This window comes from Hypanus sabinus, chromosome 18 (genome assembly GCF_030144855.1).
Source record: "Hypanus sabinus isolate sHypSab1 chromosome 18, sHypSab1.hap1, whole genome shotgun sequence".
NCBI lineage: Eukaryota > Metazoa > Chordata > Chondrichthyes > Myliobatiformes > Dasyatidae > Hypanus > Hypanus sabinus.
In genome coordinates, this window is record NC_082723.1 from 65,435,461 (window position 1) to 65,453,749 (window position 18,289).

Here is an 18,289-nt window from a genome sequence, read left to right on the forward strand (position 1 = left end):
TCAGAGCTCCGATAACTCAGTTCCTAGTCTGGAAGTGTTACCTCAAAGCAAAGAATGGATCAACTATGGCTACTTCAATGCTGGAACTTTCAGCTCTAAAAGCCTAAGTTTCTAGGGGTTTGCAAGATTGTTTTTAAGCAAGGGCAGAATATTCCAAAAAGTTTCCAGATTTGAGCACATAAACACAAGAGATTCTACAGACACTGGAGTAACATGCACAAAATGCTGGAGGAACGCAGCAGGTCAGGAAGTATCTATGGAAATGAATAAACAGTCAATGTTTTGGACCGAGATCCTTCATCAAGACTGAAAAAGAAGGTGGAAGAAGCCAGAATAAGGAGGGGGAAGGGGAAGGAGTATAGACTGTCAGGTGATAGGTGAAGAACAGGAAATACTAGAAAAACGCAGAAGATCAGGTGACACCTGTAGAGAGACAAATAATTCAAAGTTCAACATTATTATCAAAGTACCTACAGTGGATTCCAGTTAATTGGGCCATCGGTTCAGCCACTTATTTGGAACAACTCTTAAAGAACAAAAACTAATCAAGGAAATAGACGGGATTCCTTTCATTTATTTGGGACACTATGCTGCTTAACTGGGACAGGAAAGTGTTGCCGAACCATTTCTAATTAGTGCTAGTCACGTGCACTTGTGTGTGTTTCTGTTGGAAAAGCATTGATTTTTGTTACTGATAGTTGGCGAGAAGTAAGCAGTAAAACAAATTAGAAAAGTTTTACTCACTGCAGTTTCAAGCATTCAGGCTCAGAGATGCCAGAAATGGCATGGAGTGAAAATGAAATTATTTCACTACTTCAACAAATTAAGAACTACGAGGAATTTGAAGGTATCAACAATCATCTTGAATGTTACAATGACAATGAAGATTTGGAAGATGCATTGTGTGAAGGCAGTCCATTATCTGTACGAGGAGTCTGCAGTGATTTTGTTCATTTACCATCAATCGGAAGAACACGGCAGTGTACACTGGATGAGTTCCTCTGTTGATAACTATTAGGATCTAATATAGGTTTATGGTACAGTAGTAGTTTTGGTTCTGTATTTCATTTAAACACACAATTTGTTATTCAATTAAACTATAGTTTTTTTTATACCTTTTTAACTGTTTCCATGAAACTTTGGGTAATTGGGCAGCCACTTAATTGGAGCAAAATGTACTAGTCCTGATGTGTTCCAATTAACCAGAATCCACTGTATATGTCACAATATACAACTGTGAGATTCACTTTCTTGCAGGCATTCACAGTAAATACAAGACACACAATGGAATCAATGAAAAACTGCACACGAGATAGACAAACAACTGGTGGGTAAAAATAAAACAATAAACTGTGCAAAAACAGATCAAAAAAATAAGTATTGAGAACATGAGATGAAGAGTCCTTGAGAGTGAGCCTATAATTAATGTTGATGATTCACTGCCAGAACTGGGAAGATTTAACAGTAAGTTGGAAGTTGCAGGAGTGGGTGGGTGTCTGAGTTAGTTTGTGGTTGGTTGCAGGCCAAGAACAAACAGCTGAGAGAGCATGAGCGAGACTTGTTAATGACAGATAATCTACCTGGATCTATCTGCCATTGGCTACTGGGAGGCTGATAGGACAACTCTTCTTTATTCCTGATCTCTAGCCACAATGCCTCACTGGATGACCCCCTCCAGGATGTTCTTCACTCAGAGGGAGATGACCTTTATAACTGTCTGCTCTGTTGGCTTTTGGAGACCAAGTACTGATGTCATTTGAAACTAATGCTGATGAACACTTTGTTATTGGAGCCATGGAGGGATATAGGGATGGGGCAGAAATAACAGCAATAATAAAAATTCTAAGGATATATTTTCACCAATGAAAACAGGAATCAGCACTCTCTCCAATCATATGCAATTCTGTTAAGAAGTACTTCACTAAACAACTCTGAAAAAAATGAAGACATTATCACTATTGAAGAAAAAGTTAACCCAACGGAAGAGCATGACCCTCCATGGAAGACACCCCCACAATCTGAGCAGGCTAGACGTCGACATGAAACGTCGAATGTCTGGCTCAGAGTAGGAGACTCTTTCCAGAAACAGAGGGGTTCCGTGTGGCAATACAGGACCAGGTGGTTAACATAAAAAATGATCAATAATACATAATTAAAGAACAACAAATTCAAGATGGTAAATGCTGAAAATGCCCAGAGAAACCAGAAACAATCTAACACATGACAGGATCCCGTCATAGTTTAACTCAACCTGATACTGACACTGACACAATCAAATGGCAAACACCATTCACCAAAATACAAACTCATAAAGGCAAGCATACCTTACTGCAAATACAAGGCTAATCGAGTTTTAGAGTCAGAGTCCCATAAATTATATTATGACCGATCCATTACTACAGATTGAACAATAAATAATGAAAGGCACAGTTTTAAGGTGCTTGGAAATAGGTACAGAGGAGATGTCAGGGGTACGTTTTTTTATGCAGAGAGTGGTGAGAATGTGGAATGGGCTGCCAGTGACGGTGGTGGAGGCAGATCAGTGGAGTCTTTTAAGAGACTCCTGGACAGGTACATGGAGCTTAGAAAAATAGAGGGCTATGGGTAACCCAAGGTAATTTCTAAAGTAGTAAGTGTTTGGCACAGCATTGTGGGCTGAAGGGCCTGTATTGTGCTGTAGGTTTTCTATGTTTCTATAATATCCAGATATAATGTTACAGGATAAACAAGTAAGAATAACTTAATTAATAGATATAGCCATTCTAAACACACGCAACATACAGTAAGTGACAAACACCAGAAATTTGTTGAATTAACAGAGGAAATTGAAAGACTTTGGAACACGAACAGGGGATACGTTGTCCCAATAGTATTATCTACAACTGGTATTATCCCAAACGTCACTACATAATAGCATTAAACAATCAGGCCGACACAGCAATATCTATGTAAATCTCCAGAAAACCATAATACTGAACAGCACTAGAATAGTCCGAAAGTTCCTAGCAATTGAGAAATGAGTGTGTTTGGCTTTTTACTGCACCTTAGGGATTACCAGCTTGAGTTAAGAGCAAAAAAAATATTAACTTTATTTATTGAGAACTTTTTCATACAGACAATATAGTTCAAAGTGCTTTACAATGGGATAAAGTGCAAACATTGTTTATTTTCCCTCTGGACCCTCTCCAATGCCAGCACATCTTTTCTTGGATAAGGGGTCCAAAACTGCTCACAATACTCCAAGTGCGTATTGACAGTGCTTTATAAAGTCTCAGCATCACATCTTTGCTTTCTGAGCGAACTCATCAACAGTGAGAGGTTTATCGCAGCAGACTGACCCAGCCCGTTCCCCGTACATTACCCCATAGTTATTCATGGTGTTGGGCCGACCCTTCGGCATGTCTGAGCGTTCAAAGTTCTCCAGCTCCTCCATCAGCTGACTGCAGAACTCCACAGTGAACACCGGGAAGGAGTAAACTCTCTTGGCTACAAGGAGAATTAAAACGGAACAATCATTCACCGATTCATACGGTCAGAGAGCGTACAGCACACAAATGGCCTCTCGACCCACATCATCCATCTTTACCATCTGCATTAGCCCCTTTGCCTTCATTAGGTCCAGTTCCTCCCTTGATATAACCACTCAGCATTCTAACTGGTTGCATCACTGACTGGTATGGGGGTGGTCACTGCACAGGGTCACAAAACACAGCCAACTCCATCATGGGCACGAGCCTCCCCAGCATCAAGAACACCTTCAAAAGGTGATGCCTCAAAAAAAGGCAGCGTCCATCATTAAGGAGCCTCACCATCTAGGACATGCCTGCTTCTCATTGCTACCATCAGGAAGGAGGTACAGGAGCCTAAAATGTCTTATGGGTTGGTTTATTTTTGCACTGCAGGTGATGTTGGAATCAGGTACTGTCATTATGGATTAAAAGCATTTCAAGAGACATTTCAATAGGTGGAGATGGTGCTCATGGAGGCAAGTGGGATTAGCGCATGGGCAAATGGATCAGCATAGACATGGTGGGACGGACGGCCACTTTCCCTGCTCAATGACTGTCATTCTCAGTATAAAGCACCGTTTCATTGCTTTCCCTTGATCACAGGTTTTCAAGGCATGCCTGGTAGTTCCTGGATTCGGTCCAACAGCCCTTCGAAATCCGCATCCTTACTTCTGGAATAGGCAACAATTTCACGGAATTCTGGAGCGAGGAAGCTCTCCTTGAAAAAAACAAAGCAACATCCTTTCTTATACTGCCCCAAATACAAAAGATTCCCTTTCTGTACAGCATAAATCTAGTGGCCACAAGTCAGCAGATTTAAAGCTGAGCTACTGCTTACTGAGGTACAGCATAGTAGTGAAACAGTTAGCATAATGTGTTCAGGCACCAGCGACCTGGGTTCAATTCCTGCTGCTGTCTGCAAGGAGTTTGTGTTCTCCCTGTGACTGTGTCGGCTTCCTGTGGGTGCAACACACACAAAACACTGGAGGCCAGGCAGCATCTATGGAAATGAAGAAACAATCGATGTTTTGGGCTGAGACCCTTCATCAGCACTGGGGAAGAGTCTGGTGGCTTGGCGGTCATGATGAAGTGTCTCGGAGATGCTGCCTGACCAGTTGAGTTCTCTCAGCATTTTGCGTGTGGTGCTCCAGTCTCCTCCTACATAAACCAAAGTATTGAGCACAGGAGATGGGATGTTATGTTGAAGTTGTATAAGACGTTGGTGAGGTCTGATTTGGACCATTGTGTGCAGTTTTAGTCACCTACCAACAGGAAAGACGTAAATAAGTTTGAAAGAGTACAGAGAAAATTTACAAGGATGTTGCCGGGTCTGGAGGACCTGAGTTATAAGGAAAGATTGAAAACGTTAGAACTTTATTCCTTGGAACATAGAAGATTGGGAGGAGATGTGATAGAGGTGTACAAAATTATGAGGGATGTAGATAGGATAAAAGTAAGCAGACTTTTTCCACTGAGATGATGGGGAAGTACAACTAGAGGTCATAGGTTAAGGGTGAAAGGTGAAAAGTTTAAGGGGAACATGAAGGGAATCTTCTTCACTCAGAGGGTCACGACAGCGTGGAATGAGCCACCTGCGGAAGTGGTGCATGTAAGCTCAATTTCAATGTTTTAAGTGAAGCTTGGATAGCTACATGAATGGCAGGGTATGGAGGGCTATGGTCCCAGTGCAGGTTGCTGGGAATAGGCAGTTTAAATAGTTCGGCATGGACTAGATGGGCCAAATGGCCCATTCTGTGCTGTACTTTTCTATGACTCTATAGGGTGATGACACTCTTGCTTCATAGGTCAGAACATAGAATCTAAAAGTCGGAGTGTAATTTTGTAACCTGCCTTACAAACACTGTTTAGAAAACCCTGGGATATTACGTGCTTTTCTTTTCACCCCAGTAGAGGAGGGATGTGGTTGTTCTGCAGAAGACTGAGATTCGCTAGGATACTGCCTGGGTTCGAGGACAGATTGGACAGGGTGAACTTGTTTTCTCTGGAGCCAAGGAGCCTGATTTGAGGACTAATCACGGTCAAAGATCACGTTTGCCCACATCATACGACATGGCACATGAGGATATATGAAATCAGATTTGGGCAATTGTATGTATTTGGAAGTACAGCAGTAACAGGCCCTACCGGCCCATCGGGCTGCACCACCCAGTTACACCCATGTGACCTACTACTTTACTAATCTGTACATCTGTGGAATGCAGCCACTTTCAATGAATTATGAACCTGTATTCCCAGATACTTATGTTCTGCCGCCCTTCTCAGTGCCCTACTGTCTATTGTGGAAGACCTGTGTTTCCTCTTTCAGAGAACGATCAACTCAAAACCCCAAGGTCCTCCTGTATATTAACATCTGATCATTTACTCCACCCAACCCCTACTTGACTTCCCACAATGCAGCAGCTCACATTTGTCTGGATTAAATTTGCTCTGCTACCACATCACCCAACTTTCCTCATTGCCTTCCATGGCCCACTCTCCTTTCCAATCAGATTCCGTTTTCTTCAGCCCTTTACATCTTCCGCCTATCCCCTCCCGGCTTCTTACTTCATTCCCCCTCCCCCACCCTCCTTCCCCCTCACCTGGTCTCACCTGTCACCTGCCAGCTTGTCCTCCTCCCCCTCCCCCTTTTTCACTCAGGCTTCTCCTCTTCCTTTCCAGTCCTGATGAAGGGTCTCGGCCTGAACTCAATTGTTTACACCCCTCCATAATGGAATGCCTTCTGTCTATCTATGAGATCACTTTCGGGCAACTATACACTTGTACGCATAGGCCTCTCTGTTCAGCTAAACCCCCTCCCTCTCTCAACCCCACCCCTCCACCAGACAACATCGTTCTAGCAAAGAAAGTTGGGTGAAGTAGTGGCAGATCAGATTTAATCCAAACAAGTGTGAGGTGAGATGAGAGACTGGGGTTTTAGCTCATGGTTCTGGTGAAATCAATATTCATGCCATCAGGTTGGAGTGTTAGAATGATCACAGCAGGACTGGCCCATTCATCCATGGCCCACTCTCCTCTCCTCAAACTGGACACACAACAGTCCAAATTAGCCCTCACCAACGTGTTATATAGCTTCATTGTGTAATGATCAATGTTTAGAATCAAATCACCTTGCCTGGTGTCTCGGGGCTGAGGGTGTCAGCACGTGTCATCACCCCCCGCCCCGGCACTACTTCTACGCCACTTGTTCCACAACCTTCCCACGGTGCTCTACCCTCGTCATTCCCAACATCCTTTCCTCTGCCAGATTTACAAACTTGCTCTCCGCTCCAAGTTGACAAATGCGGTACTGTGCAAAGGTTCTCGGCACCTTAGCTATATTGAACACAAAGTGCACTGCAGATGCTGTGGTCAACTGACCTGCTGAGTTCATCCAGTTTTTTTGTATACCTTAGCTATATACAGAGCTATATACAAAAGCATTCACCCCCCCCCCCCTTGGAAGTTTTCATGTTTTATTGTTTTACAACATTGAATCACAGTGGATTTAATTTGGCTTTTATTGACACTGAAAAAGACTCTTTCAGGTCAAAGTGAAAATAGATCTCGACAAAGTGATCTAAATTAGTTACAAATATAAAACACAGAATAGTTGACTGCGTAAGTATTCGCTCCATTTAATATGACACAGCAAATCATCACTGGTGCAGCCAATTGGTTTTAGAAGTTAAATGGAGATCACTGTATGCAGTCAAGGTGTTTCAGTTGATTGTAGTAAAAATACACCTGTATCTGGAATGTCCAACTGCTGGTAAGTCAGAATCCTGTCAAAAACTACACTATAAAGACTAAAGAACACTCCAAGGAACTCTGCATAAAGGTTATTGAAGAGCACAAGTCAGGAGATGGATACAAGAAAATTTCCAAGTCACTGAATATCGCTTGGAGTACAGTTAAATCAATCATCAAGAAATGGAAAGAATATGGTACAGTTGTAAATCTGCCTGGAGCAGGCCATCCTCAAAAACAAGAAGGGGACTAGAGAGGGAGGACACCAAGAGACCTGTGACAACTTTGGAGGAGTTACAAGCTTCAGTGGCTGAGATGGGAGAGACTGCACATACAACCACTGTTGCCAGGGTGTTTCACCAGTCACAGCTTTATGGGAGAGTGGCAAAGAGAAAGCCACTGTTGAAAAAAACCTCACACAAAATCTCAGTCAGAGTTTGCCAGAAGGCATGTGGGAGACTCTGAAGTCAGCTGGAAGAGATTCTATGGTCTAATGAAACCAAAATTGAGCCTTTTGGCCATCAGACTAAATGCTATGTTTGGCATAAACCAAACACCACACATCATCAAAAACACACCATCCCTACCGTGAAGCATGGTGGTGGCTGCATCACGCTGTGGGAATGCTTCAGTGCAGCAGGTCCTGGAAGACTCGTGAAAGTAGTGGATAAAATGAATGCAGCAAAATACAGGGAAATCTGGAAGGAAAACTTGAGGCAGTCTGCAAGAGAATTGCGACTTGGAGAAGATTTGTTTTCCAGCAAGACAATGACTCCAGGCATAAAGCCAATGTTACACAGGAATGGCTTAAAAACAACAAAGTTAATGTCCTGGAGTGGCCAAGTCAGAGTCCAGACCTCAATCTAATTGAGAATTTGAGGCTGGACTTGAAAAGGGCTGTTCACTCACAATCTAACAGAGCTGAGCAGTTTTGTAAAGAAGAATGGGGAAAAATTGCTGTGTCCAGACATGCAAACCTGATAGAGACCTATCCACACAGACTCAAAAGCTGTAATTGCTGTTAAAGATGCATTTATTAAATACTGACTTGAAGAGAGTGAATACTTAAGCAATCAATTATTTTGTTTTATATTTATAATTAATTTAGATCACTTTGTAGAGATCTGTTTTCACTTTGACACAAAATAGTCTTTTTCTGTTGATCAGTGTCAAAAAAGCCAAATAAGTCCACTGTGATTCAATGCTGCGAAACAATAAAACATGAGAACTTCCGGGGAGGGGAGTGTATATATGTTATTAGCACTGTATATGTGCCTACTAAGTCTTTTGAACAATGCTGTACATCTGCAGGAACTCCGACGCTAAAACCCTGAGTTTCAGAAGCCTGATATTCCCACTCCGTGTAGCGAGCTGATCTTTAAATGTGTGCTAGGTGCGCTGCTGTTTGACAATGCTGGACATACCTGTAAAACGTAGACAGCAGGATTGAGTGGTTTGTAATGTGCCAAAATGATCGCCACTCTCTCCAAACTGGCCTGGCTCAGCTGCCGCCTCCTCTGAACTTCCTGATCGATCTGAGGGGGCAGGGAAAAGCAATTATTAAAATACTTTGCTCAGAATTCCCCCCTTAAAGGCCTCACACAACAGATGTCGTCACACAGAGCAAGATCGCACAAGGAACAAAGATAAGTTCACAAGACGACCACTGGTGAGAAAGGACAGGCAGAACATCATAATCTAGAAACGATACGGCACAGTAGCACAGGTGCATATTGGTTAGTGTAAAGCTTTACAGGGGCCAATGATGAAAGATTAGGGTTCAATTTCCACTGCTGTCTGTAGGACTTTGTACATTCTCCCTGCAACTGTGTGGGTTTCCTCCCACATTACAGAAACACACGGGTTAGGGTGAGTAAGTTGTGGTCACCAGAAGTGTGACAACACTTGCGGGCTGCCCCCAGCACATGCTTGGTGTGTTGGCCACTGATGCAAATGATGCATGTCACCCTACGTTTCCATGTACACGTGACAAACAAAGCTGATCTTTAAACGCCTTTCTCTGAGTTTTGAAAGATGATAGAGCACCCATGTAAGGAAAGATACAGCATGAACAGAAGATTGGCAGAAGGCAAAGGAAACCTTTCTGGTTGGCTGCCAGTGACTAATGGTTTTCCTTAGAGGTCAGTATTGGGGTTATTACTTTTCCTGTTCTATGTTAATGATTTGGATGACAAAATTGTGCCATTGCTAACTTGCTAATCGTAAACTGCTTGGTAACCAAGTTTGCAGCAATACGAAGATAGATGGAGGGGCAGGTAGTGTTGAGGAAGTAGGGAGTCTGCAGAAAGACTTGAACAGATTACAGGAATGGGCAAAGAAGTAGCAAATCGAATACCATCAGAAGACCATCTGTCGGTGAGTCTTTCCAGAGTTCTTTTATGTTTATTTCCTCAAAACCTCTAGCTACCAGGAATGTTTTTGGTATCATTCCCGTCTGGGTTTCTTTCAGGGTGCATAGCCATCTTGTAGACACTGTCTTTTGGCCAATGTCTCTGACTCCCTCCTACACTCCATTATTTTTCCAACTTCTGACTTCATCCTGTCAAACAACTCCTTAGTTACTACGGAATTTTCAGCTTGAGGTTTCTCAGATAGCCCAGCCTGATCTACAGGATTCTGTATGAAGCCTGTCTACATGATATGTTAACTGACCCAGCAGTGTCAGCAACTGTGACTGCTTCTAGATAATTCAAGTTGTACCAACTTTTGTTTCTCCCAGTGGCTTTACCTGCTCATCCTAAGACTTCAACTTTGTATGAGACACCAGTCTATAAATCTGTTTGTCCTGTATTAAGACTGAAACTTCCATGTTGTCTTTACACTTGTGATGATTCCTTTTTGAGCAGGTCTGTTGAGTCCCCAGCAGCAGTGTCAGTGCCACTGTTGAACAACTCTGTCGGGTCCTCAGCCACACTCCCCTCAGCCCTGTCGGCTCTATGCGACACTGTACCAGGTAAGCGCTTTTCACTTTTCGTGTCGTTCTCCATGGAGTTCTGATGGTCTTCAGACTGTGCTTTACGTAGTCTGGAATGATGTACTCTCACTCCATGTCTCACTAATACGATGACTCCATCCTGACCAATGACAACTCCAGGACTTTTCCATCCTGCACTTTTGTAATAGACTGTGTCCCGATCCATATTTCTCATCTGTAGGAAGGACGTGTTCCCATCAGTGCTCTGAATTCTCCCTGAACACTCGGTTTCAATGAAAGCCCTCCGTGATGAATGCAGTGTCTCTCAATCCGTTCACTCCTTGTCTCTGGAGCAGGCAGCTGTAAACCGGTACAGAGGGAAGGCTTGGATTCTGGCCAAACACAGGCTGATACGGGCTATTACCATGTACATTATGTGTGGTATTCTTTGCCATGTGTTCCAATCACAGCCATTGCTTTTCTTTACCTTCAGCATTATTTCACTTGTTTTTGAAGGACTGTATGCCACTGTTATCTTTGTTTCAACTTTAAAGTTCTGTGCTAAATATATCATTATTAATTTTGCTACCTTCAATCAGTTTGACAAGTTTGATATAAAAGAAAATAAAACACTGGATCTTTTGTGTGCAAACGTTAAAGATGCAGACAACTCCACAGCTCTCTCCCCACTAGGAAGATCAGATCACAACCTGGTTCACCTCATACTCTTGTACAAACCCAAAGTACAGCAAAAGCTAGAAAAAAGAAATGGTCTCCAGAGGTCGCCGAGGCCTTGAAGAGCTGCTTGAGGTTACTGACTGGAATGTGCTTTGTGAACCATATGGGGAAGACATTAACAGACTCACTGACTACATCAACTTCTGTGTGGACATTGTAATACTATCAACCACTGTTCGCTGTTTCTCTAACAACAAACCATGGGTCACCAGTGCTTTGAAGGCTCTTCTCAACCGCAGAAAGAGAGTCTTTAGATCAGGAGACAGGGAGGAAATGAAACAAGGAGCTAATGGAAAAGATCAAGGTGGCAAAAGAGGAATACAGGAGAGAGCTGGAGAGCAAGTTTGGGCAGAGCAGCACACAGGAGGTGTGGAGAGGCATGAAGAACATCACTGGCTTCAACCAGCCGAGTTGTAGAGCCTCAGAATGCAGCCATGAATAGGCTAAAGAGTTAAATCAATTCTTCAATGTTTGACAATTGCCCTCAGCACACCAGTCCTGGTGCTGAGGAACCAAATGTTTCCTCAGCACCAAAGCCTCCCCTCCAGTTCAACACATGGATGAACAACACCTCTTCCTACCATCCACACCTGCACATACCAACTGCTATCATCCCGATCCTCACCTCCCTCAGCCCACTTTCCACCAGCTCCCCACTCACCTTCACCACTGAGCCGGTGAGAAGGGCTGTGGGGAAACTCAGACACGGCAAAGCACTGGGACCGGATGGAGTGAACCCCAGGGTCCTGAGGGAATGGGCTGAGCACGTGTGTGGAGTTCTCCATCGTTTTCTCCAATCTGAGTCTCACCCTGGAATGGGCCCCGACCGCGTGGAAAACGTCCCGGTACCCAAGAAGGGCCAAATGAAATTCTTGAACAACTACTGTCCAGTGGCCCTGACCTCCTACATCACGAAGACCCTAAAGAGGCTGGTCCTGGCTCACCTCTGACCCCCGGTCAGATCAGCTCTCGATCTTCTGCAGTTTGCCTACAAGGAGCATATTGGAGTCGACGATGCTGTCATCTACCTGCTGAACAGAGACTACTCCCATCTGGGTAAGCAGGGCAGCACTGTGAGGATTTTGTTTTTGATTTCTCATTCAAGACATTCAATACCAAACAGCTATTATTGGTAGAGGCCAGCTGGTGGCGTAGTGGCATCAGCGCTGGACTCCGGAGTGAATGGTTCCGAGTTCGAATCCAACGCTTGCACACTTTCCATCCGTGCTCGACCTCATAAAAACTGGAGAATGCTACAGAGACACCACATGATGAGCAATCGGTGAAAAAGCAGGTCATGATGACTCCACCTGGAGTTAAGGGCATTCTTTTTCTTCTGTCATTGCTGGGGAAAACGCTCTGTTCAATGCAGGTTGGCACTTCCTGGATAATGGACTACCTGACTTCAGAGCTATGTGTCAGACATGGCTATAGGCTGCTCTGGGGCTCCACAGATGTCACGTCATCTGCAGAAATTCTCTGATGACTCAGCAATAGTCGGGTGTATAGAGGAAAGGAGGACGGAAGGATGAATACAGGTCCCTGGTGGAGGACTCTGCCAAATGGTGCAAGCTGAATCACCTGCAGCTCAACATCAGTAAGACAAAGGAGATGGTGATGGACTTTAGGAAGACTGAGCCCCCACTGCTCCCTGTTACTATTGATGGTGAGGACGTGGATGTGGTGAGGACCTACAAGTACCTGAGTGACAGACTTGAGTGGAGCACCAACACAGAGGCTGTGTACAAGGGCCAGAGTCACATCTACTTCCTGAGGAAATATGCAGGCCTCTCCTTCACGTGTTCTACCAGTCTGTTATCACCAGTACAGTCTTCCATGCGGTGGTGTGCTGGGGCAATGGCATCAACATGGGTGATGCCAACAGGCTGAATAAACTGATTAGAAAGGCTGGCTCTGCTATAGGAGTCAAACTGGACACCTGGAGGCTGTGGTTGGACGAAGGACCGGACGGAAAACCCAGGCAACTCTGGACAATGTTTCTCATCCCGTGAGCCACCTGGGCTGAGCAGACAAACACTTCTACTACCTCTGAGTGTCCCTTTGTATTTACAATGCTACCAGCACTGAAACGTGTGAACTCATCAATGATGGAGGCACCATACTCCTTGTTGCAGTTCGTGTAGATCTACGGTTACTGTTTCATTGTATCCAGATGCAAGTGGCAGACTAACCACAGGCTGGGGTTTGGACTTGCCAAACTTTTCACTTGTCTCACAGATGTCAATTACCTGCTCTAGAATGGAAAAATAATCTGCATCTTTGTTTCCTGAGCAGTTTCTGAAGTCGAAGTGTGTCCTGTTTGTGAAGCTTGAGCAACATTTTGTGCTTCGCATCTGGGGTCACGTTCTGTGTGACAGTTAGTACTCCACTCACATGATTCTCAGTTTCGTCTTTATCTAGAATGGTCAAACAGTAACATCCAGAGCTGGTGAACTCAAGAGGCACTGGCTGTTGTAATATCTATGCTTGGCCATTCTCCATATCTGGTACTGCTTCTGCTTTCTTTAGGGAAGTTTTACTCAAGAGTAGTGGAACATTCACTGGTACCACCTCCGTTCCGACGTAACATTTGGTCTGCCCTACTTCTGTAGGGTTTTTCACTCTTTTGACAGAATGTACAATCTTTCCATCTCCACATTTTGAATGCTTTGTAACTGAGTGTATCGCTGTTCACCAGTTTTGAACTTCATTCTGGTTTAGTTCACTTACGTAGCTAATCTTTACATTGCAAAGTAATTTCTTTAGCCAGAGAGCGGGGAATCTGTGGAATTTATTGCCACAGGTGACTGTGGAGGCCAAGTCATTGGGTATATTTAAGGAAGAGGTTAATAGGATGAAGGGATACAGGAAGACAATAGGAAATTGGGGCTGGGAGGGAGAATGGATCAGCCATGATGAATTGGCAGCTCAGGCTCAATGGACCAGGTGGCCTAATTCAGCTCCTATATCTTATGGTCTATCAGGCCACTTTTCTCCATACACTATGTGCATGTGTGCTCGACCAATAACAGCAGATCCTAGAGATTATATTGTAGCGGTGTGCTACACGCAGCGCTAAAATTACGACACGGAGTCGGTAACTGCAGTCGAAGGAAAAAACTTTATTCGAAAACTTCAGCCTCACTTTTAAGCCTCCCTCAACCGGCCCCCCATGGCGCAGAGGCTCCAAAGCTCTGTGCTCGCAAACCCCCGTAGGCTATCTAATTGTGAGTCGGTTCGGATGCGCCAGGAAATGGGTCGCCACATAACCCCCCCCAGAACCGGCGATACACCCCCCAATGTCCACAGTCTGGGCCAGAACCTGCTTGGGAGGTCGGCCTCTGCGCCGAGGCGCCGGAAACTCGGCCGGTTGCACCAGGTCCACATGGGCCGGTTTGAGGCGGTCCACCGTGAAAACCTCCTCTTTCCCCCCAACGTCCAGCACGAACGTGGACCCGTTGTTCCAGAGCACCATAAATGGCCCCTCGTATGGCCGCTGCAGCGGCGGCCGATGCCCGCCCCTTCGTACAAACACAAACTTACAGTTCTGTAGGTCTTTGGGTACGCAGGTCGGGTGCCGCCCGTGCTGTGAAGTGGGTATGGGGGCCAGGTTACCGAGCTTCTCGCGTAGTCTGCCCAGGACTGCTGCGGGTTCTTCCTCTTGCCCCCTTGGGGCTGGTAGGAACTCCCCGGGGACGACCAGGGGCACGCCGTATACCAACTCGGCCGATGAGGCGTGCAGGTCGTCCTTGGGCGCTGTGCGGATGCCGAGTAGGACCCAGGGAAGCTCGTCCGCCCAGTTGGCTCCTCGCAGGCGGGCCATGAGGGCCGACTTCAGGTGACGGTGGAAACGCTCCACTAGCCCGTTCGACTGTGGGTGGTAGGCAGTTGTGTGGTGCAGCTGAGTCCCCAAAAGGCTGGCCATAGCTGACCACAGGCTGGAGGTGAACTTGGCGCCTCTGTCGGAGGTAATGTGGGCTGGTACACCAAAGCGAGATATCCAGGTGGCGATCAGGGCTTGGGCGCAAGATTCGGAGGTGGTGTCGGTGAGCGGGACCGCCTCTGGCCATCTTGTGAACCGGTCCACGATAGTCAGGAGGTGCCGCGCTCCACGCGACACTGGCAGGGGGCCCACGATATCCACATGAATGTGGTCGAAACGCCGGTGGGCGGGATGGAACTACTGCGGTGGGGCTTTGGTGTGCCGCTGCACCTTGGCCGTCTGGCAGTGCATGCACGTTTTGGCCCATTCACTGACCTGTTTGCGGAGTCCGTGCCAAACGAACCTGCTGGAAACCATCCGGACAGTTGTCCGGATGGAGGGATGCGCCAAGTTATGAATGGAGTCGAAAACACGGCGCCGCCAGGCTGTTGGGACGACTGGACGGGACTGGCCGGTGGCGACATCACAGAGTAGGGTCCTCTCACCCGGGCCTACGGGGAGGTCCTGGAGCTGCAAACCGGAGACTGCGGTTCTGTAACTCGGAATCTCCTCATCCGCCTGCTGCGCCTCTGCCAGTGCCTCAAAGTCTACCCCTTGGGAAAGGGCATGAACGGTAGGGCGAGAGAGCGCATCCGCCACGACATTGTCCTTACCTGAGACGTGCCAGACATCCGTCGTGTATTCAGAGATGTAGGACAGGTGGCGTTGTTGGTGGGACGACCAGGGGTCGGACGCTTTCGTAAACGCAAAGGTAAGCGGTTTGTGGTCCGTGAACGCAGTGAAGGGCCGACCTTCTAGGAAGTACCTGAAATGCCGGATTGCCAGGTAGAGCGCCAACAGTTCCCGGTCGAAAGCACTGTATTTGAGCTCGGGTGGTCGCAGGTGTTTGCTGAAAAACGCCAGGGGTTGCCAGCGACCTGCGATGAGTTGCTCCAGCACCTCACCGACTGCCGTGTTTGATGCGTCCACTGTGAGGGCGGTAGGGGCGTCCATTCTGGGATGTACTAGCATTGCGGCGTCCGCCAAAGCTTCCTTCGTTTGAACGAAAGCGGCGGCGGACTCCTCGTCCCAGGTAATGTCCTTGCTCGGACCCGACATCAGGGCGAACAGGGGGCACATGATCCGGGCAGCTGAAGGGAGGAAGCGGCGGTAGAAATTGACCATACCTACGAATTCCTGAAGGCCTTTGATCGTGGTGGGTCGGGGAAAGAGGCGGACCGCATCTACCTTAGCGGGCAGAGGGGTTGCCCCGTCTTTAGTAATCCTGTGGCCCAGGAAGTCAATGGTATCGAGTCCGAACTGGCATTTGGCGGGGTTGATTGTAAGACCGTACTCACTCAGTCGGGCGCAGAGTTGACGGAGGTGGAACAGATGCTCCTGACGACTGCTGCTGGCTATGAGGATGTCATCCAAATAGATGAACGCGAAGTCCAGGTCCCGTCCCACCGCATCCATTAACCGCTGGAACGTCTGTGCGGCATTCTTCAGGCCGAACGGCATGTGGAGGAACTCGAAAAGGCCGAAAGGGGTGATGAGAGCCGTTTTGGGGACATCGTCAGGATGCATCGGGATTTGATGGTACCCTCGGACGAGGTCTACCTTGGAGAAGATCCGTGCGCCGTGCAGGTTTGCTGCAAAGTCCTGAATGTGCGGCACAGGGTAGCGGTCCGGTGTGGTAGCCTCGTTCAGCCTGCGGTAGTCGCCGCACGGTCTCCAGCCCCCCGTCGCTTTGGGCACCATGTGCAGGGGGGAGGCCCATGGGCTGTCGGACCGCCGGATGATCCCCAATTCCTCCATCCTCTGGAACTCCTCCTTCACCAGTCGGAGCTTGTCCGGGGGAAGCCGCCGAGCGCGGGCGTGGAGGGGTGGTCCCTGGGTCGGGATGTGGTGCTGTACGCCGTGCCTGGGCATGGCCGCTGTGAACTGCGGTGCCAGAACCGATGGGAACTCCGCCAGGACCCTGGTGAAGTCGTTGTCGGACAGCATGATGGAGCCGAGGTGAGGGGCTGGCAACTGGGCTGCACCCAGGGAGAACGTCTGAAAGGTCTCGGCGTGTACCAGTCTCTTCCTGGGCAGGTCGACCAGTAGGCTGTGAGCCCGCAAAAAATCCACACCCAGAAGCGGTTGGGCTACGGCGGCCAGTGTGAAGTCCCACGTGAACTGGCTGGAGCCGAACTGTAGCTGCACCGGACGGGTGCCATAGGTCCTTACTGTGCTGCCATTCACGGCCCTCGGGGGGGACCCGGTGCCCTGCTGCGGGTGTCGTAACTCGTCGGAGGTAAAACGCTGATCTCAGCCCCAGTATCGACCAAAAACCGGCGTCCCGACCTTCTATCCCACACATACAGGAGGCTATCCCGATGGCCAGCCACCGTAGCCATCAGCGGCGGCTGGCCCTGGCGTTTCCCAGGAACTTGCAGGGCGGGCGACAATGGCGGGCTTCTGCGCCCCACCGCTGGTGGTAGAAGCACCAGTGTTCATTGGGCCGGGGGTTGGCGGGCTCTGCGGCCGGGCCTGGACTGGTTTGCTGCCGGGAGCGTGGCTGGGAGATCCGTGCGATGGACGCCCCGCTCACCTTTTTGGCATTCCACAGCAAGTCCACCTGGACTGCCACCTTCCGGGGGTCACTGAAATCCGCGTCGGATAGCAGCAGGCGTATGTCCTCGGGCAGCTGCTCCAGGAATGCCTGCTCAAACATGAGGGAGGGCTTGTGTCCGTCGGCGAGAGACAACATCTCATTCATTAAAGCCGATGGAGGTCTGTCGCCCAAGCCATCCAGGTGCAGTAAACGGGCAGCCCGCTCGCGCCGTGAGAGTCCGAAAGTCCTGAGGAGCAGGGCTTTGAATTCCGTGTACTTGCCGTCTGCCAGGGGCGACTGTACGAACTCCGCGACCTGGGCCGCTGTGTCCTGGTCGAGGGAGCTCACCATGTAGTAGTAGCGGGTGTCTTCTGAGGTGATCTGGCGAACGTGGAATTGGGCTTCGGCTTGCTGGAACCATAGGTCCGGGCGCTGGGTCCAGAAACCCGGCAGTTTCAACGAAACCGCATGAACAGAGGCGGCGTCGGACATTTCTGGTCCAAAAATCGTTTGGACCGTCGGGGTCACCAATTGTAGCGGTGTGCTACACGCAGCGCTAAAATTACGACACGGAGTCGGTAACTGCAGTCGAAGGAAAAAACTTTATTCGAAAACTTCAGCCTCACTTTTAAGCCTCCCTCAACTGGCCCCCCATGGCGCAGAGGCTCCAAAGCTCTGTGCTCGCAAACCCCCGTAGGCTATCTAATTGTGAGTCGGTTCGGATGCGCCAGGAAATGGGTCGCCACAATATCAAAATATCTGCATTAGTAAGTGATTCCTTTGCAAACAATGTTATACAGCACTCTTCTACATATTCAGATCTGTTATTTTCTTCTGTT

The 18,289-nt window shown here is 47.7% G+C and overlaps 1 protein-coding gene across 1 annotated transcript in view; it reads right to left on the reverse strand.

The window, feature by feature from the left end:
• Window positions 1-18,289, reverse strand: part of ogfod2 (2-oxoglutarate and iron-dependent oxygenase domain containing 2) — a 28,987-nt gene that overhangs the window by 2,702 nt on the left and 7,996 nt on the right. The window contains exons 3-5 of the mRNA XM_059994564.1: window positions 8,681-8,791; window positions 4,128-4,227; window positions 3,362-3,486 (exon numbers count right to left, since the gene is read on the reverse strand). Coding sequence (XP_059850547.1) covers window positions 3,362-3,486; window positions 4,128-4,227; window positions 8,681-8,791 — 336 coding nt within the window. The remainder of the gene's footprint in view (window positions 1-3,361; window positions 3,487-4,127; window positions 4,228-8,680; window positions 8,792-18,289) is intronic.